At 52.3% G+C, this 21,548-nt stretch overlaps 8 protein-coding genes across 9 annotated transcripts; 5 read left to right on the top strand and 3 right to left on the bottom strand.

Annotated features, from left to right (window-relative positions):
• The first annotated feature begins 2,839 nt into the window (after window positions 1-2,839).
• NCU05816 (hypothetical protein) lies at window positions 2,840-4,197 on the top strand. Its single transcript, XM_954983.3, has 4 exons — window positions 2,840-3,113; window positions 3,259-3,301; window positions 3,587-3,617; window positions 3,741-4,197. Exons 1-4 carry the CDS (start codon window positions 3,081-3,083, stop codon window positions 3,826-3,828), a joined length of 195 nt encoding a protein of 64 aa, XP_960076.1. The 5' UTR covers window positions 2,840-3,080; the 3' UTR covers window positions 3,829-4,197.
• Window positions 4,198-4,215: 18 nt separating this feature from the next.
• On the bottom strand, window positions 4,216-4,800 carry NCU17277 (hypothetical protein; the record flags this gene model as incomplete). The annotated part of the gene is made up of 2 exons (XM_011397094.1): window positions 4,216-4,456; window positions 4,577-4,800. The coding sequence occupies 2 exons, from the start codon at window positions 4,798-4,800 to the stop codon at window positions 4,216-4,218; spliced, it is 465 nt and encodes a 154-aa protein (XP_011395396.1).
• On the top strand, window positions 4,493-7,039 carry NCU05817 (hypothetical protein). Its single transcript, XM_954984.2, has 2 exons — window positions 4,493-4,985; window positions 5,318-7,039. The coding sequence occupies exons 1-2, from the start codon at window positions 4,911-4,913 to the stop codon at window positions 6,176-6,178; spliced, it is 936 nt and encodes a 311-aa protein (XP_960077.1). The 5' UTR covers window positions 4,493-4,910; the 3' UTR covers window positions 6,179-7,039.
• A 1,640-nt stretch (window positions 7,040-8,679) lies between these two features.
• Window positions 8,680-10,240, top strand: NCU05818 (phosphatidyl synthase; the record flags this gene model as incomplete). The annotated part of the gene is made up of 2 exons (XM_954985.2): window positions 8,680-9,065; window positions 9,136-10,240. The coding sequence occupies 2 exons, from the start codon at window positions 8,680-8,682 to the stop codon at window positions 10,238-10,240; spliced, it is 1,491 nt and encodes a 496-aa protein (XP_960078.2).
• Window positions 10,241-10,745: 505 nt separating this feature from the next.
• Window positions 10,746-12,732, top strand: NCU05819 (DUF1237 domain-containing protein). The gene has a single exon (XM_954986.2). The coding sequence runs from the start codon at window positions 10,973-10,975 to the stop codon at window positions 12,638-12,640; it is 1,668 nt and encodes a 555-aa protein (XP_960079.1). The 5' UTR covers window positions 10,746-10,972; the 3' UTR covers window positions 12,641-12,732.
• Window positions 12,733-12,774: 42 nt separating this feature from the next.
• Window positions 12,775-15,034, bottom strand: NCU05820 (hypothetical protein). Its single transcript, XM_954987.2, has 2 exons — window positions 13,939-15,034; window positions 12,775-13,879 (listed from the first exon to the last, which is right to left on the bottom strand). The coding sequence occupies exons 1-2, from the start codon at window positions 14,567-14,569 to the stop codon at window positions 13,077-13,079; spliced, it is 1,434 nt and encodes a 477-aa protein (XP_960080.2). The 5' UTR covers window positions 14,570-15,034; the 3' UTR covers window positions 12,775-13,076.
• A 1,994-nt stretch (window positions 15,035-17,028) lies between these two features.
• On the top strand, window positions 17,029-18,631 carry NCU05821 (conidial pigment biosynthesis protein Ayg1; the record flags this gene model as incomplete). Its single annotated transcript, XM_954988.2, has 3 exons — window positions 17,029-17,139; window positions 17,217-17,422; window positions 17,510-18,631. The coding sequence occupies 3 exons, from the start codon at window positions 17,029-17,031 to the stop codon at window positions 18,483-18,485; spliced, it is 1,293 nt and encodes a 430-aa protein (XP_960081.1). The 3' UTR covers window positions 18,486-18,631.
• NCU05822 lies at window positions 18,552-21,152 on the bottom strand. Of its 2 annotated transcripts, none has more exons than XM_011396905.1 (3): window positions 20,940-21,152; window positions 20,792-20,885; window positions 18,552-20,717 (listed from the first exon to the last, which is right to left on the bottom strand). In XM_011396905.1, exon 3 carries the CDS (start codon window positions 20,238-20,240, stop codon window positions 19,113-19,115), a length of 1,128 nt encoding a protein of 375 aa, XP_011395207.1. In that variant the 5' UTR covers window positions 20,241-20,717; window positions 20,792-20,885; window positions 20,940-21,152; the 3' UTR covers window positions 18,552-19,112. The 2 variants fall into 2 exon arrangements, with proteins under 2 accessions (XP_011395207.1, XP_011395208.1); XM_011396906.1 differs by having other exon boundaries at window positions 18,578-20,717; window positions 20,788-20,885.
• Between the last annotated feature and the right edge of the window lie 396 nt (window positions 21,153-21,548).

Here is a 21,548-nt window from a genome sequence, read left to right on the forward strand (position 1 = left end):
GTGACAGCAAGTGAAGGGGACGGAAGGGCGCCGTACAGCACGTTACTTTTGCAGAATAAACAGAGAGGATGTTGAAGCGGGAGAGAAGACGGACGGGCGGTTTGTCATTCCTCTCAATCTTTCTCAGCCCCTCTCCACACAAAAGTGCGGGTCCAAGGGCAGGATATCCCTGCAGTTCTGTAGCAAACCCCTGCCAAGACTTTGAAAGTGGGTACGCGGATGTTGGCGACGCTTTGAACCACGGCCGACGAATTGATTACTTTGCGGATGGAGTTCATCTCAAGTCCCTGGAATTGACGATGCCGCTGACATATTGACATGTTGTAGCGGGAATAGCAGCCATTACATCACAGAGTGGTAACAGAGATCTATCTTTGAATTGATGGCTCATCTAAGGCTGACCTGTAGTACTGTACCACTTTTAGACGCGTGCTATAGACCGGGTTTTGGCCATATCTGGAGCGGCTGAAGGGCTGTTCCGTACAGTACCACATCTGTGAAATGTATCAGACCACCGGTTTATTTAATCCTTTGCAGGGATGAGAAACTGAGAATGGGAGTGATCGGAAAGTGGTACTCTAACCATTCAGATCGTCAGTCGCTCCGCATCCTCCACGATGGGAATAATAGTGTCGTGCAGGATGCGCATCATGGTATCTGGTGTACTCGTCGATACAGTCCGAACTAAATTTTCTTCAATTTAATACCTCTCCGACTTATGCCGATAGAGTCTTCCCTTCACCACATGTGTACCAGACGATCCACGCAAGGATGAGTTTTGCAACATCATCTGACCTTCAACAACACAATCCCTGGTTGTCTGTCAATTGGTTTGCGGCTATTCTTTACTATCCAACAGTAGTTGTAGTGTATGTGACGATGCGTTCTGCAGTGAGCTAGCTACAGAAAGACCTCCAGCACAAGATATTACTGGCGGCTGCAAGCGACGAATTGCTTCCCTGAGCTTGGCGATCGTCGAGAAGCTTTCCCGTCCCGTAGTTCACCGTCCGACGCCAATTTTCCTCACAGAGCCCACAAGCCCAGCGCTTCAGAGAGCGGCAAGAGCGGGAGAGCGCTACATGTAACGGCGGGGCCGGACGCTCTTCTGTAGCCATGTTTCATGATTAGCAGCGCTTGACCGTTGCGGGGAAAGCCTCATCCCCGCCCCCACAGTTCTCAACTTCTCGTGAGCGCCCGTCATCACACGCCTGTAACGCCCAGGGTTCAGGTCGGTCTGGGCTGCCCCGGGACGAACCCTTTCCCTTCCGTGCCGCGTACCTAGGCACCGAGTGCCCCCGAGAGCCCCGAAGGAGAACAACGCCCCGACGACCATGATCTTCACCTCATTTCATGTACGGTCAGAACAAGATGTTCGCAAGAAGACCGTAGCTTTTTACACCGCACGCCACAGAGTCTTCAACGGCGCTTCTACCCCCGGAGCCCTGATTGAGTGCATTGACGTGTTTGCTCCTTTTGGTGGCTGACGGGGCTGCTTGCACCTGGCAAGACATTAACTGTTACAGAAAGAAACAGGAGAAGCAGTTTGCCCCATCTTGATCAATGCCCTCGTAGATCAAATCGGTGCTCGACGTTGGGTCTCATGGAAAACGATGGGTTCTGTGAGTCGTTGTCATTTTTAAATTCTGAGAGGACGAAGAAATGGATGAACTTGCAAGAAATCAGAGACCCGGAAACTGCGTTGCGGGGTGATGCACTGACCACAACCAAGTGCCACGGTACATACCACCCTGCAGTCCTCTTTATATAAGTCTTGCAAGCACCTCCACAACATCAGGCGGACTGGCCACGCATCGGACTGATAATCAGTATAACCATGAAGAAAACGGCGAGCTTGGGAAATAACCAACCTGATTCTACACAATACGATAAATACTCGAGCTGACGGGGACGGATTACGAGTTCTCAGGCTCTGCTATCCTTCACATTCTGTCACTTGAGTCTCGAAGCACCTGCCCGAGACAATATCACCAAAGAGAATTTGCAAATTTGACTGACAACGTCTACAACGACTGTTTCACCAGGTGACTCCAAACAACAACTACGAAGCCGCCACAGTCCTGACGACGATACAGCTTTGAGGTGTCTCGCAGTCCGCCAAAAATTTCATCTATCGGTCTTGATTACGAACAAACTGTACATGTAGGTGTCCGCTTCGTTTGACCACCTCGATCTCTGGTTCGAATCCCTTCGATCCAATCGACAACAAAAATCTGTTTCTGAGCAACACCGCCAGTTGCAACTTTAAGAGTACAGGTGTCTCAGGAGTTCAGCCTCTACACCAGATGAAAGAAAATGGACTTTGAAAGCTGGAAGAACCTGGATATGAACACCGACACATGGTGATACTATTTCGGAATACATTTCCCGTTCATGGTTGGCCATACTAGCGACCTCCAACTCTCAAAATGAGCAGGCGTGTACACAGTCGGAATATCATCCATAGCGGACTCGGAAGGTAAGGATGCGCAGGGACACCAATTTTGAAGGATGCTTTGTGGTTGAACCTTATAATCCAACGGTTCTGAGACCTGGAGAGAGCGTGTAGTATTGGAAAGACATGCACAATAATGTGCATCTTGCCATAAAGTTGAGAAACGATGGACGTCATCGCGACTGGAAAGGCTGCCACCTTATCGATAAGTTCAACGCAGTGCTGCCGCTCCCCAGCCTTACGTAAGCCCACCACATACTGTGGTCGCGAGCGAAAGTAAAAACCCCCCTGTCAGGTACTTTTTTGCACGGACACTATGCGTTTAGTACCTACCCCACTTAATTAAACTTACCCATCACACCAAGTATGAAGGGAACGGTCCGTGATCCAAGATTTGCCGAAAACCCGCAGTTGCCGGCGCTCGCAAGCTTCCGTTCAGCAGCTGCGTCATCACGTGATATGAAGCTTGCAGCTCCCGTGCAGCGAAACCTCAGGTCATCCATTCGGGACAATCTTGAAGCTCCATTTTGAGAGAAGAGAGTTCCAAGCCGTCAAACCGCGCACCCTTCGCTACGATCCGCCCTTTTTTTTCGCAACCACTCAACCGAAACCAGCCCTCTTCGTCAAAATGGCCGCCACCGCTGTCAGACCCATCACCGGTGTACGTGATTTCCGAAGCCTGCGCAAAGAGGACGATTCAATGGCTGTTCGCGACGATGGATGACGGAATTGCGCAATGCCACCAGCGCTCGGGACAAGCTGGACTGGAATACAGGAGGACTAGGGGCTGACTGTTGGGTTTACAGATGCTCCGCCGGGGCCTCATCCTCGACATTGGCATTGCCCTCGGTGAGTTTGGAATTTCTGAATGATAAAAGAGGTGGTCTCTGAAATAAGGCGAAGACGGGAGGCGGGACACGGCGATGTGGAAGACAGAGCAAGAGCTAGGTCGAGCTTCGGCCGGCCGGTGGGCCGTGAATTGGCTACGCGCGCCAGTTACCTAGGATTGCCCACGGTCTCTCGTGCTGTCACCCCGCCATACCGACTTCCCGGAAGCCACCTCCTTCGTTGTTCTTTACCTTTCTTTATCACAAGTTCCCGATCAGCTGACCCTTTGTTTTCTTACTCTTTCAGGTGTCGGCTTCGTTATGGCCAACGGCTACTGGTACGACATATCCTCGATGAATCCTTGACTTTAGTTTGCACGCGACCCGAACCGAAGACGAACTCGCAAACAAATCTCCCGTGCCTTGACTCCGCGATGACTAACCCCTTCCATCACCCGCAGGTACGGCTACCACATGCCCCGCACCAACGCTCGTGACAACTACTACAAGAAGCTCGAGGAGGAGCGTGCTGCCCGCATGGGCGCCTAAATCGATCTACGGACTGGGCGACCGATGATGAAGAACGGAGACGACCTCGATCGATCGCGGAGATGAAGAAGTAACGCAATACTTGGAGCGATACCTGAGGAGGGGGAAGAAGAAGAAGGAAGAAGGAAGACTTGCATGTTGTATATCTACAGATGAAGACGGATAGACAAACATCGGCAATCGAGTCAGCCCGACCGATACGTATTCCTTACTTTCTCTTCTGCCTTGTGATAGACCATTTATAAAGGCCAGATGGTGGCCGGGTATTTCATAGACGGGACACGACGGGACGATGCAATGCAAAGCAACTAGAGATTAAGAACGGGATCCTCCTCGTTGGACACAAGACCAAGAAATTGTAAAAAGATGGGTATCAGAATAAAAACATCACTTTCTGTTCCACCATCTATCCTCCTTGTCGTCCTCTCTGCCCCATGTGCGATGATCGATCTGCTGGTGCTGCTCCTGCTCGGCCAATGAGCTTTTGTTGCTGGCCGATGTCGCTTTGGCTGCTGCTGCTGCTGCTGCTAACGATGACGATGATGATGTCGTTGCTGCCGCAGCCGCAGCCGCGGTGCCCTCCCAAGCCGTTGTCTCGACCGTAAAAGGCCCATTTTTGTCCCGGCATCTAGATGGTTTGGTTCCCCACGTCAATGTCAATGTCAACGTTTCCTTTTCCCTTTTTCTTTTTCCCCTTTTCTTCTAAAAATGCGACAAAGGGAATTTCCCCTTCCTAAAAAAGACATACCTGCGAAACAAGCGCTGCACTGGCCAACACTCAATCTGGCTCTCCCTCAACTCCGGGTCGCGCACCTGGCAGTCATACTGCAACAGACCAAAGAGCTCGCAATCCCGAAGTAGATCGATTCGTCGTCGACCACCGTCTTCCGTCTTGCGAACACGCTGATCGGGGCCGACTTGTATGTGGGTGGGCAAAGCCTTTGCTTTGAAGCTTTGACACGGCGGCGTCATTTTGTCTGTTTGTCTGTGGTGTCGTGGAAGGAGGGGTACTACTTGAGGTTTGGACGATGCGACGCGACTCGGAAAACAGTTCTTGAGGAAGAGAAACCCGCGAATCCGCGATGCAGAGGGCTGCTGTCGCTTCGGTCGTTGGGGCGCGGATGTTGAACGAGATTGAGGAGGGGAGTCTTGAAGAGGTAAGGTATGCTTTAGCTGATTGATGATCGATCGTCGTATCCCTGGATTCTACGCTTTTGTACAGGTGTTCCCGCGCGGGGCTCACTGGTGTCAATGGTTTTCGTTTGTTTGGGTTGTTGGAGAGAACTCCATGGAGGAGAGATGCCATCACGTAATTCCCGTCTTCCACCTTTTTGGTCCTTATCGCTGATACATGGTAAAAGTAGCCCACGCGCGGCTGTCCGGACGACGCGGTTTCCATTCTTCCCAACTTCCACTTCCCGTCTTTTCTCTTTCGTCGATAACCAAGTCATCATCATGGCTAACGATTTTTGTCGCATCACCATCACAGCTTCTAACATCGCTTCGCACAAACTTCACAACCCTCGCCAACTCCGACTTCAATGACCATGCTGCCACCCATGATGACGCCGACACCGACCACACCTCCTCCCAAAAGCTGGTGATCGCGCCCACAACCACAACCACCAAACCAGAACCGCGACACTTCCCAATCCCCTTCCTCAACGAGCTAGTCCAGCGCCATTTCCGCGCCACATCAACCGCCACCCTCTCCATCTCCGGCCGCCATTATGAACTGCTCTACCTCTTAGTCGCGACCTTGATCGCCCCTCCGCACCGCAAGACAGTCGCTATCCTTGACCTTGACGGTCGATTTGATCCGTTGCGACTACTTGCGACGACCACTCCGTTCTGCTCTCCCCCTACTGGTACCCCTAGTACCCATCACCTCGACCCGTCCGACCTAGACCACGTCCACATCCTCCGTCCTCCTCCTCCTCCTTGCCGCTCCAATAATGCTTCTGTTCCCCCTCTGCATACGTACCTAGTCGGGATGGAGGAGTACATGCTCTACGCCCCGCATAAAAGTCGGGAACGTGAATGGTGGGGCACTATAGTCATTGGAGGCAGCACTGGCAACACCACTACTGCTAGTACTACCAGTAGTAACAACCACCCCGCGGCAGCCCAGGTCGCGGTAACAGCAGGCCGGCAGGGCTGGTTGCGCGTGGATAGGGCCGAGGTGACGACGACAGGGGCAGGAGCTAGTTGGACCTTATGGAACAAGAGTGCGGAAGAGGCGAGGGCGGAGAGAGAGGAGAGGGAGAGGGCGGTGGAAGAGGGCGGGTGGGTTGCTAGTTCGGCTTGGGGGACTTTTGTGTTTGGGTCGGGGAGTGGTTCAATTGGCTGACGTGGTGCGGTGCGTGGGAGGACAAGAGGATGGATGACTCGATGACAGACTTGCTTAAACGGTGAGGTCGCCAGACCGGCAGCGGTTGTTTTGATTCCACCCGAGTCTTGTCTTCTTTTCCTTCCTTCCTTCATAATGGAAGCAACCATGCCGCCGCACCTCGAACTGGCGAGGACATCTCGGCCTCCCTCGAACGGATGTGCATAAGAGTGGCTTTTCTACCACGCCGCTTTGCTACCTGCTTGACAGGCAAGCTAGGTCAAGGTAACAATGTCCCCAGCCAAGACTTATCCAAATCCTTTATTCACTGCAACGCGATGAATTGGTGGACGGGTTGTAGAACAGATGATATCCGGAAGACAGTCTCAGCAAGTTATTTGGGGTCCAGTCGACTGGTCCATTACCTGGATACGTACACTAGAAGTTGTGGCGGAGTTGCCCAAACTACTGGCGATGGATGATGGTGTTGGCTTGTCGGGACACTTTTCAGAAGTATCCCAGCTGCATTTTACATCTTGTCTACATATCAGATTCACACTGGTTCAGCTTTCAGCCAAGCAGGACCCTGTGGCGTTGATAACTGCATTGGCAGGGTGAGTGAGCCTCCAATATCAAGAGCAGTGACCGCCTCTGGGTGCGCGTGGTATCAAAGGCTCCGAGTCGTGCAGCCGGCGCCGAGACCGAAGTGTGACTGACGGACTTGACGGACGGGAACCGGATGGGATTGGATGGCGGGTGTGGCCGGTCACGGACATGCCGTCCCAAGGCGACCAAGATCATCGGCCGGGTGTGACTGCTCTCCGATGTCTTTGGTCCGGCGAAGCGGGTCCCTGTGTTTGATATGCTCTGTCTGTTTCTTTCTTTCGCCTCCTTTTGTGTGATTATTCCTGCCGTGGTTGTCACTCGATCCTATTCACGGCTCTGACACTTCGACAGAATTCTGGTATACCCTCCATATCAGGCATATCAACTCAGCTGTTGTTCCGATGTTGACGTCATTGGGATCGGCGTTGCGTCCGTCGTCCGAGGAGATTGTGTGTAGTGTAAGCATTGTCAGAGGATAAAGGATAGGATGGCAAGGCATGTGGGAAACCAGGAACGAGGACGACAGTCTTCATGGCGAATATGCGACTGCGCGGGATGCATTTCATGACTTTTTTTTTTTTTTTTCTCTTTCTTTTTCCCTGGACCCCTAAAAGCCATCAGGCCACCGACACGGATAAGGCCATCCGTCTTCACCCAATGGGTTTTGATATCTAGGATACATTCGATTCTCTGTGCAACCGATCGCCCCTCACATCCATCTTCTTGTGTCAGCCTCTTCGAGTATCTGGCTGACTTATCATTGACTTATCACACATTCTCCCGCATAACAACCGACCGTCTTCCACATTCAGTCTTTTGTCTCGGATCGGTCAGATATGTTCATCGTCGTCAAACCACAAGCAATCACCAACGTTACCGGCCAAGTGGCGGCCTTTCTTGGTTCGCTCGATAACCGTTGGGACCCGATCACAACTTGGGATCCGACAGTTATCAACACGCACAAGTGCCCGATTCGTTGGCGTTGTGCTGATCAGCAACATGTTTTTCCCTTCCTTTTTGTTCTCTGGCATCAACAATCTCTCACACAGCTTGAACGGGAAGTCGCCTCCGACATTCAAACGCAGAATATGCTGTCTTTGAGGTTCCAGGAAACAAAACTTCCTCAAGTCGAAAGAGTATTACTAGTTTGATACTAGTTGCCTAGACTGGTGACCTTATCTATCCGCTATGCAAGACTGATTCAGTGGGATTGATATTCGAGTCTTACACCGGGGCACAGGCTACGGCCGGCGGACAGTCCCTTAGCACAGCTGCATGGTTACGGATCCGGTCCTGGGGGAAATCAATGACTCCACATAGGCAAGATGGCGAACAGATAGTAATGTAGCGCACAAGGGATGTTCTCGACAACTATGGGGTCAGGAACAACGGGGCAAGCAGCATCACTCTTTGTTTCTATTTGCTCGATTCCCTGAGCCCTACTGTCGCCTCATGCAGTTTCTCCATTTTCCCCAGACCTACCGTGTATCCACCAAAACCATGCGTTATCGAAGCTGTTTCATGCATGGGAACAATGGAGAATACTCCACTTTTGACCTCTTACCTCCCTCCTTTACTTCTTGGGAAGACGGCTGGTTAACTGCTGATAGCAGCTGATGTAGGGCCCGGAAGGCGTATATAAGGGGACGGCCCACACAACTATCGATTTGCCCGATCTGATGTAGTCGACCAGTCCACATCTCCATCATTATCCTTCCTGTCTTTCACACTCAACACTTTCACTAGTTGGTGGTGTAAAGCAATACCTGTCTTGTTCGACTCTAATCTTCTTCCGAGGACAGCTTCATGCAAGACATCGGTTCCATCCCTCTCTTCTTCATCGCCTACCATCCATACACAACTTGAAAAGAGGCCAGCTCATGATGTCTTGTTCACTCGCACCTCAGAGACCGGGTATGCCCGCTCGTCAGGTCTCCGCCAGCAGCTTCGCTGAAGAGTTTGACGCTGCTCGAAACCGGCTTACGAAGCTGGACTTTGAGCAGGAGCAAGAGCATGAGCCAGGACATGATCACGAGGATGAAAGCCCCATGGCCTCGCCCTCTTTGTCCTCAAGCGACTCTCTCACTTCCGAGGAGCCGTCTCCTCTGGAGAGCGATAACGGGGAAAATGATGATGCCACTCCCTTCACCCCGATGGTGGACCCGGACAGCGACAACGTGGCAGACAACTTTGCCTTTGCCTTTGACATCGACGGCGTCTTGGTGCGGGGCGGGAAGCCGATCCCGGAAGCTATTGAGGCGATGAAGGTGCTCAACGGTGAGAACGAGTACGGTATCAAAGTGTACGCAAGTTTCCAACACCCCCTGCTTAGGTATTTTAGCGGCACATAACTAATCCATAACACACGCCAGACCCTACATCTTCCTCACCAACGGCGGCGGCAAATTCGAATCCGAGCGGTGCGCCGACCTCTCGCGCCAACTCGACATGACCGTCTCCGAAGGCCAATTCATCTGCGGCCACACGCCCATGCGCGAGCTTTCCTCTCGCTACCGCGATTGCTCCGTCCTCGTCGTAGGCGGCGAAGGCGAAACGTGCCGACTGGTCGCCGAGTCCTACGGGTTCCACGACGTCATCACGCCCGGCGACATTCTCAAAGCCAACGCCAGCACCGCTCCCTTTCGCCGGCTCACGCCCGCCGAACACGCTGCCTCGCGCGACCTTTTGTTCAGCCGCGGCCGCGGCCGCCGCCACCGCCGCCACCGCCCGGAAGTTGTAAGAAAGTTAAGCGACATCGTCATCTCCGCTGTTTTTGTCTTTGCCGATAGTCGTGATTGGGCGTCGGATTTGCAGATTATCTTGGACGTTGCGCAGTCGCGCGGCGGCAGGCTGGAGACGCGGTCGGAGACGTTTGATGAAGGCCCGCCAATCTATTTCTCGCATAGTGATGTGGTGTGGTCGGCGGCGCACGAACACGTGCGGTTGGGAATGGGTGCGCTGCGCAAGATGGTGGAGACGGTGTTTGAGGAGACGACGGGCGGGAAGAAGTTGGTTACGCACGCGTTTGGGAAGCCGCAGGTGGGCACGTTTGAGTTTGCTGAGCGGTTGCTGAGGCAGTGGCGGGCGGAGAAGCATGGGCTTGGGCTTGGGACTTTACACGGGCGATCCCAGAAACCGGCTGTGAGGACGGTGTATTTTGTTGGGGATACGCCGGAGAGTGATATCAAGGGGACGAATGCCATGGATGAAAAGAGCGGGAGGGAGGGGACGGAGTGGTATTCGATTTTGGTCAAGACGGGGGTGTATCAGGAGGGCACGGAGCCGAGATACAGACCGAGGAAGTTGGTGGACAATGTGCTGGATGCGGTTCATCATGGGATCAGGAGGGAGATGGCGAGGAAAAGGACGACTTCGGGAGGGAGGTTGTTGTCGTTGGATGAGGATGTGTTCAAGAATGTGGGGGAGAGGAGGATGCCGGAGATCGTTGAGAGGGTTGGGCCGTTTTCTGAGCAGTGATTGGGACTTTCCGTTCTTGTGATACCTTTGGGTAGTTCTTATAAGGGATTTATCTTCACGAGTCTCGAGATAGATGAGCAATAATTCGATATATCGCACTTCGGAATCATCTGTAGCATGTTTTGACCGGTTATTTAAAAGGTGGTGACTTATGTCTTTTGTTAGTGGCTTCATCATGGTATAGGCTTTACACTAACAGAGCGGATACTAGAGCACGTACTCCCTATCTCAATCCATCTAAGTCCTGAACCCCACCGCTTCACGACCGTTCAACATCTCGCGACACTACCATCCATCGTTTCTTCCACTTGACGTTACCTAGCTTGCCCAAAATCACCAAACGACAACACCCCTCACTTCCCGTCGTCTCCCCGCAACGTGCGTACGGTAACACTGGGCCGGGAAAATGGCCGTGCAACATTGGAATGTGGTGGTTTCCCCGCATAGTATGACCACTTGGATCGGCATGTCTTGGATACGGAGTTTCTTATTGCTCCGCAAGACACGCGATCGTCATCGGCCGGCTGCAAGCCTCCCATCGTTAGATTGCTTGCATGGGATTCCAAGGAAGGGAGCTTGCAACTGAACATGCCATCTGGTATGGTTGACCGTCTTCTTCGAACAGAATCTCTCCCTTTGCCAGCCCGAAGAGGAGGAGATGTGCTGGGAACTAAGACGAACTCGGGCCCCGAATAGCTTCACTCCCAATTCACCACCACCACCACCACCAAGATGAAGGGCCTATCAAACCTCATCACCCAAATTCTGGGCTTTGTTCCAACCCGCCAATCCTCACCGCAACCACAATTCCAAGTTCAAGCCCAAATCCAACCACCTTCGTACTGCCCCGACTACTCTTCTTACGCCAAAACGCGCCATGAACCCTTTTCGACCGGCCGCCATGCCCTCCCCTACCAACGCCCCGCTCCCTCATGCCGAACCTTCAACGCGTCCGTAATCGAGTCCTTCATCAGCAACATGTCCACCATCATCACCGACCCGGACCTCTACCGCTTATTCGAAAACACATACCCCAACACCCTCGACACCGCCATCAAATGGCACGGCAGCGCCGCCAACAACTCGGCCGAGGAGCTCACCTTTATCATCACCGGCGACATCAACGCCATGTGGCTGCGCGACAGCGCCAACCAGCTCGCTTCCTACCTGCCCTTCTTGACGGCCTCTTCCTCGCGCGACTCGCTTGCCTCGCTTTACCGAGGCGTCATCAATCTCCAAGCGCGCTACCTCCTGACTTCACCCTTCTGTAACTCCTTCCAGCCTCCTTCCGAGTCCGGGATTCCGCCCGCCACGAACTCTGCTGCTTCGTCGGATACCGTCTACCCGCCCTATGACGCCGAAAAGGTCTTCGAGTGTAAATACGAACTGGACAGTCTGGCTTCCTTCTTGCAGATCTCCGCTCAATACCACGCCGCGACGAACGATACGGCTTTCTTTGGCCGGTTCCAGTGGGTGGAGGCCGTTCAGACGGTGCTGGATACCGCGAAGGCGATGATGACGCCTACGTATGGACCGGAAGGTCAGGTACTGCAGAGTCCGTACACGTTTACGCGGATGACGACGCGCACGACGGAAACGCTGGCTAATAACGGGCTGGGGAATCCGGTGGCGAGGGATATCGGACTGATACGAAGTGCGTTCCGGCCCAGTGACGATTCGACGATTTTTCAGTTTTTGATACCGAGTAATATGATGTTTGCCAAGTACGCGGGGGATGTCGCTTCCATCGTCTCCTCACTTGGTTCCCTTTCCGGTACCCAACCTGCCTCTGGGCTCAAAACCCCACCGGCAAATCTATCCACCTCCCTCTCCTCTCTATCTACTTCTCTTCGAGAGGCCATTTCGAAACACGCCATTATTTCTCTTCCTACCCTCAACTCCTCCACCTCCCCCGAAATCGACTTCGAACAAATCTACGCCTACGAAATAGACGGCTACGGCTCCTTCTCTCTAATGGACGACGCCAACCTCCCCTCGCTCCTCTCCGCCCCTCTCTTCGACTACTTCTCCTCCTCCTCCGACCCCATCTACCAACGAACCCGCGCCCACCTCCTAGGAACCAACACCAACCCCTACATGATGCACGGACCAGTCATCAACGCCGTTGGTGGACCGCACGCCGGGCCCGGGATGGCGTGGCCCATGGCAAGTATCGTGCGGATCATGACGAGCGAAGACGACGAGGAGATTTACCGGGTGCTAAAGGAGTTGGTGGGGAGTACGGATGGGTTGGGGCTGATTCATGAGAGTGTGAATAGTTTTGACAGTACGAAATGGACGAGGGAGTGGTTTTCGTGGGCGAATGGGTTGTTTGGGCAGATGGTGTGGGATTTGGTGAGACGGAATAAAGGGAGGGTTTTAAGGGGGAATTATCAGTAGGTTACTAGGTAGCTGTGGTCTAAGTGTCAAGTAGGCTAGACTAGTGGTGCATTTCTATATGTGATGCTTAGGTATATATATATGACAACGCCTTATGACCCTAATAGATCAAATGCAAAAAGAGAAATTACAACGTATATTCCAAACATACAATGTACAAGATAGGCTTCGACGCTCGTGTATCTTGACCAAAAAAGTCCCGTCTCCTACTATGTACAGTACCATACAGTTTTCCTTGAGAAATCAGTGAGTGCACGCATAAGTGTAACAAAAGAAGGCGTGATATAGACATTAAAGATCATGACAGGTCGTCAGACACTACCTCCCACTCACTCATTCGCTCACTCACTCCCCACTACCAATACCCACTACAAGTCCACCAAGTCATGCTCGATCTCGTGAGACCTGACGAGTACCACCCCATTTGCCTTCATGTTCATCTCGCCCTCCCAATCCCCTCAGTCAAACTCTCCCGATTGATCCTCACCACCGTCCTCCCCTGCTCCTCGAAATCGACATAATGCGGCGCCGGCACCGGCACCGGCCTGCTCGGCGTCTTGGTCAGCGGCACACTCGGACTACTCGTGCTCGCCACGCTCGGGGGCATGGGCCAGTTGATCTGCGACGCCGTCATCATGGCGCTGTGCACGCTGAAGGTGCTGACGCTTTCGACGCTATGCCGACGACCGAGGGTACCGATCTCCTTTTCTTCATCTGACAATAGAGGTGATGGTGGTCCCATTACGGCTGGCGAGACGGTAGAAATAGGCGAGACGGCGCCGGGGGCGAATGCGGAGCTGATGTGTGTGGGTGGAGGGGTGATCATGGATAAGCTGAAGTTGCTGGAATGCGAGGAGGACGGCGGTGGAGGAGGGGCAGAGCGAGGAGCAGTGTAAGCTGCTGATCTGGAGGAGGATGATGCTGGGACGAGATACTGTGAGTTGTTGTTTGTCTGCTGCATTGACGGTTGTTGTTGTTGTGAAGCAGAAGATGTGTTGCGGGCCGTGGAGGATGCGTCTCCAGCTTGTCCTTGTCCGTGTCCCCCACCACCAGACCTGGCTCCTACAGCGGCAGCACCGGCGCCAACGGTGGCGGCTAGTCCATTGTCGAGCAGAGAGCTGCTGGCTTCTTCTGGGTGGTGTTTCCCGTAGGGAGAGTTGTTGCCGCGGCGCGCGAGCTTGCGTTTTCGGTGGAAGAAGAGGGCTACGAGGGAGATGACGAGCACGAGGACAACGCCGACTGGGAAATTGCAAGTCAGCTTGGTATGTATAGTAATGAAAAACGGGGAGAGAACATACCGATGATACCGGCTATAGTACCACCTCCAAGCCCACCATCCAGATCTGCGCTTTGGTAACTGGTCGTCCCATTTGCGCTTCCGCCTTGTTGATTATTTGAGGCCGAGTTCAAGTTGTTGTTGTTGTAACTTCCGGCGCCTGATGTCGGCAGAGGCCCTGATGAGAAAGTGGGGGCATGCGTGTCGATTGCCAGTGTGTCGTAGTCGGTGTATCTGGTTGCAAACGTCGTTTCGCCCAGGACGACTGTCATGGAGCGAGTTGAATCCGAGATGGTCGTATGAGCTGGTTGCCCTCGGTCAGGTTGAGTTGGTTGTGTTCTTTGTCCGCCATTGTCCCCTTGAGCATATGTTGGTTGCCCCGGTGCTGGTGCTTGTGTCGGATAGTTTGTCTGTTGTCTTTGTGTTGTGTTGGGACCGTTTGCAGTGGGATTCGTAGTCTGCTGAGCATTCGGTGCTGGTCTGTACGTGGCTGTTGTCTCCGTGTTGCCGCCGTTGTGGTTCTGATTTCCTCCATTGTCTCCCTCCCAACCACCGTCTGATGCTCCGTTTCGTGCATTCAACCTCGGATTCTGATTCCCGTGACCTCCATGACCAAACGGCCAGGTTCTTCCTTCATGGTTCGTTTCTCCCATTTGCCTTTTAGCCGGCGTCGATTTGGTCTGCGTGTATTGGTGAAGTATGTCTTATTTCCCGTCCATCCGTGTCGATTCGATTCGTCTTTGTCGAAGTTGCCGAGTTCGAATGACGTCGTCCAAACAGTCGAATAATCCAAGTCGATAACACAGCGTCTTTGTGTAATATGAAGGAGAGAAAAAAAGACCAAAGGTTAAATGGGAGGGATAGAAGCTTCCATGTTGGAAAAGGCAGGGGAGCAAACAACATTTGAAGGCAGCAAGGGTCGGAGTACGACATGAGTGTTCGGCGGAAGAAGAAAGGAAAGAAGTTTGATGGACCGGGGCCGGGGTCGGGGATGCTCCCTTGGTGTCCCCCTCATCCTGGTGGGAAGCCATTACATCGTGAGGTTTGGCGCATGTTTGTTCCGGATGGTGGAAATGGACAAGATCTGCCCTAAGGTACCTACTTACCGTCTGGTAAAATAAGGTAGGAAAGGTGAGGTGACACTCTGGGTGGTGACAGTAGCCGGCCTGGGGCTCTCTCTCTATGCTTTTGGCACCTGCCTGCCGGACTGTTTATCATCATCCCTAGCACACTAGTCCTGCAAGGTACAGGGACCTGGCACAGGCTCCATGTTGACTGACACCTGCACAACCTACGCTAGGTACCTTTACTAGTGGAAGCTGCGGGGAAGGGACCCGACCCCTGTGCGACCCCAAAAAAAAGTCCGATGGTTATTTCGTTTCAAGCCCTGTGGTTTAACGTGTTGGTCTCTGCTTTTCCCTCTACAAATGACCCGGACTTGTCTTCCGATATCAAGGGAAATCTCTCTTGTTGTTTTCGTTCGACTTGTTCTTTGGTATTATCCGTCATCTCATTGTACACTAAGCCTCAAATCCGCAGTTCAAGTCGCCTTCCTCAGCCGTTGGACTGATTGTATGGCTGGCTCTCTCCACTGCAGATCTTCATATTTTTTCCCGTCTCTGTTGTGCCGCTCATTCTACATATTGGCAGGAGGTAATCACTATCCGTTAGGTTACACGACTGCAACGCAGAAGGGAAAGTGGAATGCAGAATTGGATGTTGTCGTCAGCTTACCTTACGGCAGTCGGCAGGAACTACACTACAAAGACCACCATCATGGGGGGGGGGGGGGGGGGGCATAGGTTGGCGCTAACCAAACCTTCAGTGGGGTCTACACTAAAGGGACCGATTTTAGCGCATCTCACCCGGAATGTTAAGTAGGTGCTAAGAGTGCTAAGAATATGGAAGGTAAGGAAGATACTTGTTCAGCGGTGATCATGATCGCCAACGCCAAACCCCATGTGGTTCGATATGTCTGGAGATAAAAAGACGGTTGAGGCTTACGAAATGCAGGTGCCATCACATTTGAGACATTTCCCTTTTTATATGTTTTTTTTTTTTTTCGGGGATGAAGCCGAATCGCGAGACTTTCCATACCTACTCCTACAGTGTCTAAAGTCAATCTCTTGACACAAGGCGGCACCCTGCCCTGTCAAGGTAGTAGTGTTGTAGTGTACACTAAAAAGGGGCTTCGCTGCGCCCCTGCCTAGGTGACCAGGGCCAAAATCCCACATGTTGTTAGCACATGACTTGGTGATGCTTCATCACTCCATGTCTATATCTACAACTCTCATTTGATCCCTGGGAAATAACGTAGGATTGTTGTAGATCCGTTCCGTGACCTGTTTTCCAGAATGATTTGAACCGAACCGAGGCCTGGGAATGCCTCTATACCCGATCGATGCGGATGATGCCGGTATTGACAAAACATGCGACACCAACACAGAGGTAGTACTTAATCTCCCCCGGATCCCCAATCTCGTTTACCTACTCTCGACAACGCAGAAATCCAGTCACGGGATTTCTGTTGTGGAAGTCGGAAGCTCTGATGTCTGGTCAACCCTCTGTGATTGCGAAATCATAGGTTCCTTGGATTGGAAAGCTTAGTTGGTTCTGGAAAGGAAAGAACGAGGAAGCCCTGAATTTGGCCATACCTTCTCTCGCTACCTATCACGGGCCTATTTAGTTCCTTCACGCTAGATGGCTTCCTTCTCTGACTGATGATGGCCTCTTTCCTGTGACCGGGGGTTGCCTTCTCTAGAGGCAGGTACACTGGGCCTTCCTGCCTGTAGGTCGTCCAACTCTCATGCGGCCACCACCATACCTACCAGCTTCTCGGCAGCTGGATACATGTAGAAGCCAAAGAAAGCAGCTGGTAGCCACTGAAACCCGCATGTTCTTGATGCCAAAGAGACCAATTTGATGCAGAAAACTTAAGTTAGAAATGTCGGTCCTGCCACTTTGAGTTGACTTCCGGACTTTCCCCAGCGCCGGTCCGGGGTATTTGAACATCAACAGAACGGCCAAAACAGTTCTCCTGCTTTTCTCATCCAACTCATTTCATGGCAATCAAATTCTTAGTCGCTCGAAAACCATGCCACACGCATCCAACATGGGCAAAAGTCCCAATGACCCCCGGTACCCCAACGGGTGGCATATGAACGACAGGATGCCCCATCATGACTCGTTTGAGCAGCTGTGGGAGACCAAGTGGAAAGATCCGGTAAATTTTATCTTTTCCAAATACTGTCTCAGGTACCCATCTACTGCGTTGTATATTACTGACAGATACCTAAACAGTGCTCCAAGGGCATCTACCCCTTCATGTTCGGTTCCATCGACGACTTCCAGCCCACCGCCGAGCACATCATCGCCAAAGGCCTGAAAGAGCCCTACAACTGGGACGAGTACGCCAGTTGCTTTTTCGGAACCGCTGAGAAGCTCGGCCAGACAGCTGCTGTTGCTCAGCAGGAAGGAGACACGGACAAAGCTCGTGATTTTTACCTGTTAGTAGTCCCTGTTCCTCTGCTTATCATCCCAGGGTCAGGTGAGACCCAACGAGAACATTAAGTGACATGATAGAATACCTCTAGCCGCGCCTCAGCAGTCTACCGCATCGCCCGCTTCCCCGCTCCTCGCTCCCCTCTGCAGCACCAAGCCTGGAAAAATGGCAAAGAAATGTTCTACGCCGGCGCCAAGCTAATGGAATATCCCATCCACGAAGTCCTCATCCCGCACACGCACGCCTTGGCAAACTCCAGCGAACAAAACTCCTTCATCCCCGTTAACTTACTCATCCCCCCTTCTTCTTCTTCTTCCTCCCCTTCTTCCTCTGGCTACCCCCTAGTCATCATAATGACAGGCCTAGACGGCTACCGCACCGAGCTGGCCGTCTGGCAACGCGGCTTCCTTGATAAAGGGGTCGCCACGCTGGTCGTCGAGATACCAGGGACGGGCGACTCCCCTGCTTTGGCTAGTGATCCACAGAGTGCTGATAGACAGTGGTCATCTGTTCTCGACTTTGTTGCGAAGGAGAAGCATGAGGAAATCGATAGCACCAAGATTATCGTGTGGGGCTTTTCCACAGGGGGTTACTACGCCTTGCGCGCGGCTCATACGCACCATGATCGATTGCTGGGCAGCATCAGTCTGGGAGGCGGGTGTCATCACATGTTTGATGAAGAGTGGTTGGATAAGGTGAATAATTTGGAGTATCCCTTTGATTTGGCGGATACGTTGGCGTATAAATTTGGGTATGGCAGTGATGGAGTGGAACAGTTCAAAAAGGAAGGACAAGTGAAATTCTCGCTTTTGCTGGATGGCACCCTTATGGGGCAGTGCTGTAGATGTTTGGTGGTGAATGGCGAGTGGGATCGCATCTTCCCCGTGGAGGATCTGGCGCTGGCGCTGAAGTGGGGGAGGCCCAAGGAGGCAAGGATCGTGAGGGAGAAGTGGCATATGGGCGAGCCGGAGAGTTTTGTGGTTATTCTCAGGTGGATTCACGAGTTGTTGGGGCTGGATGGGGATTATATGCATCACTTGAAGTTGTTGGGGGGTAAGACGAAGTGAATGCCTGACTGGAAGGACTCGAATCGAGTTAGTCATTTGGAATGGAGGTTGCAGGGTCAAAGGTATTGAACTATCACGTTTGTTTTCAGTAGATCCTTGAGCTTCGAGATAGACTGGAACACAATACAAGAATGGCAAGAGATCTCAAACATGTTCCATTAGTGGTAACTTGTTAGAGGTGGGCATCTGTATGCTGGACGATGCTACATGTGTCATCAAGCCTTACAGACTGCGGTAGACCCTTCCTCGAAACCAATCCGAGTTTCTCAAGTTCCTACGGCAAATGCTGCTTGAGCCCGCCTTTCGAATACCTCGAGTCTTTGTCGCTTTGACATTGTGTTACCAGCTCGTACACTCCTGGCTCCTTGAAAGCAACGTGTCTTGAAGAAGCAATAAGAAGCAATAATCCACCGAAGTTTCCTCAGGGCTGTAAGAGCATCCATCTAACTGACCCCTGACTTTGGCCAACTGTATACGGACCGGGACCTCGTAGAGGCAAACGCCACGACACTTCTACACGAACAGAACTGTGTTTATGTGCTTCAGTCACCACCGTGGTGCACAGTTTAAAAACGTCCCTTCCACCCATCAAGTCGTATTTTTTAGCCCCCCAAACATCGATGCAGTTCACAGTTCACTCCTCTTTGGCCTCGCCGCATTAAACAGCAGCATACAACCCTCCACATGCGTCTCCACCACCTCGAAATTCTCCCTCAGTCCCTTCTCGAACCCCTCCCTCTCATCCGCCCAGTTGCCAAACACTCCCGTCGCATTGTACCACTTCATGACCGTCCACGTCATGCTCCTCTTCAAAATAAAAGGTTTCTTACTACTTGTTGTACGTCCCACACTTCCTCCCTTCCTCACCGGCACTCCCGATCCCGATCCCGTGCCGCCGGACGAACCGTGACTCGGACGAGACGGATTTGCAATGTACTTCCGTCCCAGAATCGTGCAACCAACCAGGACACCATCATCCGCCAGACACGCGGCGGCGAGTTTGAAGGCGCGGTTTTTGATTTCCTGTCCCCCTTGCGCCTCGGGAGCAGCGGGAAGACAGTGAAGCAGATTGAACATGCTGACTGACTTGAACTGTTTCGAGATTTCGGACAGCTTGCCATGGGGAAAGACGAGTGACTCATCCAACACGTCGGCTTGGATGGTGGTTACGTTGACAGTTTGAGATGCCACGTTTGTTCCATGTTCCGATTGCTTGCCGCTGCCGCCGTTGCCGTGGCCACCTGCTGCTCTCGCCTTGTTAACAACCCCCATGATCCTCCCCTTTGCTTTTTCGAGCGCCACTGCGTTCAGATCCATCAGGGTGATCTCGATTTTGAGCTGAACCAGTTTGCTATCCTGGTCCCTCTCCAGTGGCATGAGATGCTCGTCCTTAGCAAGTCTCTCGGCCAAAGCGTCACCGATGAAGAAACCCGTGCCCACGCCAATGTCGAGGTGTTTCTCGGCGCGAAAGTTCTGTCGAAATAGGGGAATGAGGATGGTTTTAGAGGGACAACGCCAGAGATGGGTCATGCTGAAGCCGAGGACATATTTGTCGTACGCGGTCAGCATGAGGGGCTTGCTGTAGATACTGGCGCCCGATTTGGTGTTGATCTGGGGAGCTGAGGTGAGGGTGGTGTTGTCATCGGGGATGGTTGTGGCGGCTATTGTTGTTGTCGTCGCCGTGGGGTGAGGAGGTAGTGGTTTGGAAGAATTGGTGGCTTCTGTGCCGCTGGTGTTTCCAGCTGGCGAGACCATCTTGAGAAACTGCCTGGTGGTGTAGATTTTTGACGAGATGTCTGTGTTTGGTTTGATCGCTTGACGAGTGAGATGGAGCTGAAGGGTTGTTGACTTTCGTCGGTTGTCGAAGCTGTCACGACTTGCTGAAGACGAAAGAGGACGTTTTTGTGCGGCTGAAAGATGGCATACCACGCAGACGATGACTGACGGAAAAGTGAGGCGAAGAGGCTGATTGAGAAATGCGTAGACTATATATAGATCGCCGCAGATTCGGTTGATGCAATCTCGAGATTTGTGTGTCTGGCGGGTATTCCAGTTTCTTACTGCCGAGAACCCTTCCGAGGGAATCTTGACAAGCGCCACGAGTCTGTTTGGTTTGTGCACAAGCCGGTCCGCTCCTTGATCGGGTTTTAATCTCAACGTGTCGATAAGCGAATCTCGACGGGTAATACGTCGAACAGGATAAAAGGACACGCGGAAATAGGGAAACTTGGCCTGTGAACGGAGTTAGTGAGGTTGACGAGAAGTCAAACATGTACGTATGCTCTATCGGCTCCGGGTTTACCAACAAAGTTCCTCTGGGTCTCACCTCAGTATCGGCAAGAGGAAGTTGAATCAGACAAGAGCCGAAGTTTTGTTGGGTGGCGTCTGCTATCACTTCATCTTCTCGAGTTAGCCAGCTAAGTTATAGAGCAAGCAAAGACGTGAGGCACAAACCAAACTAAGACGGCGGGAGGCAGACGTCTGGGTCTACCCAAGGTCTTCACCCCGAAAGAAAATGGACACAACTGAGATATGCTTCGTAGACACCCGTCAAGACTGCGGCAGGGTGATGTTCGTGGATACGTTTGATTGCGAGGTGACAATGATGTGTAAAGAAGTAATCAACGCGCCGAGGTCAACAAAATTTAAAGTCTTCATGAGTGAGAGGTGGAAGGGAGAAACGCGACCTTATTCAAATTCCCCTGAGCTAGTAACAATGTCTAGAACCAGTTATGAGATAAACCCCCCTCATGTTTGCTCGATATTCCCATCTCGGTCTAGCGCGCCGACTCAGGAATCGAACCTTCCTTTCACCTTCGTGGCTGTAATCTCTCCCTTGCATTTCACTTCTCATAATCTCCACCGACTGCTTCTGCCCCTGTGGAGGTACCTACCTCTAGATAAGGTACGCCTCTATCTTGTCCAATCACGCCATGATGGGCATCAGATTACAATTGAAGAAGGAACAAACCTCCTGTAATTGAGTGAAGTGAGGTAACCAGCAGAGGCCTGAGAGAGTCAAAGAATCTAGTAGAATACCAACATTGCTGAAGTTGAAAGCTT

Source organism: Neurospora crassa, linkage group VII, assembly GCF_000182925.2.
Source record: "Neurospora crassa OR74A linkage group VII, whole genome shotgun sequence".
Lineage (NCBI taxonomy): Eukaryota > Fungi > Ascomycota > Sordariomycetes > Sordariales > Sordariaceae > Neurospora > Neurospora crassa.

Excerpts from the sequence above, each read along its gene's own strand:
- NCU05817 (XM_954984.2), top strand. The coding sequence starts at position 4,911 with ATGCAGAGGGCTGCTGTCGCTTCGGTCGTTGGGGCGCGGATGTTGAAC. Across the intron at positions 4,986-5,317 it reads AGGAGGGGAGTCTTGAAGAG|CTTCTAACATCGCTTCGCAC; the intron begins GTAAGGTATGCT and ends TCACCATCACAG.
- NCU05822 (XM_011396905.1), bottom strand. The coding sequence starts at position 20,240 with ATGGTCTCGCCAGCTGGAAACACCAGCGGCACAGAAGCCACCAATTCT.
- NCU05819 (XM_954986.2), top strand. The coding sequence starts at position 10,973 with ATGAAGGGCCTATCAAACCTCATCACCCAAATTCTGGGCTTTGTTCCA.
- NCU05820 (XM_954987.2), bottom strand. The coding sequence starts at position 14,569 with ATGGGAGAAACGAACCATGAAGGAAGAACCTGGCCGTTTGGTCATGGA. Across the intron at positions 13,880-13,938 it reads TACTATAGCCGGTATCATCG|TCGGCGTTGTCCTCGTGCTC; the intron begins GTATGTTCTCTC and ends GCAATTTCCCAG.
- NCU05816 (XM_954983.3), top strand. The coding sequence starts at position 3,081 with ATGGCCGCCACCGCTGTCAGACCCATCACCGGT. Across the intron at positions 3,114-3,258 it reads CTGTCAGACCCATCACCGGT|ATGCTCCGCCGGGGCCTCAT; the intron begins GTACGTGATTTC and ends TTGGGTTTACAG. Across the intron at positions 3,302-3,586 it reads CGACATTGGCATTGCCCTCG|GTGTCGGCTTCGTTATGGCC; the intron begins GTGAGTTTGGAA and ends TTACTCTTTCAG.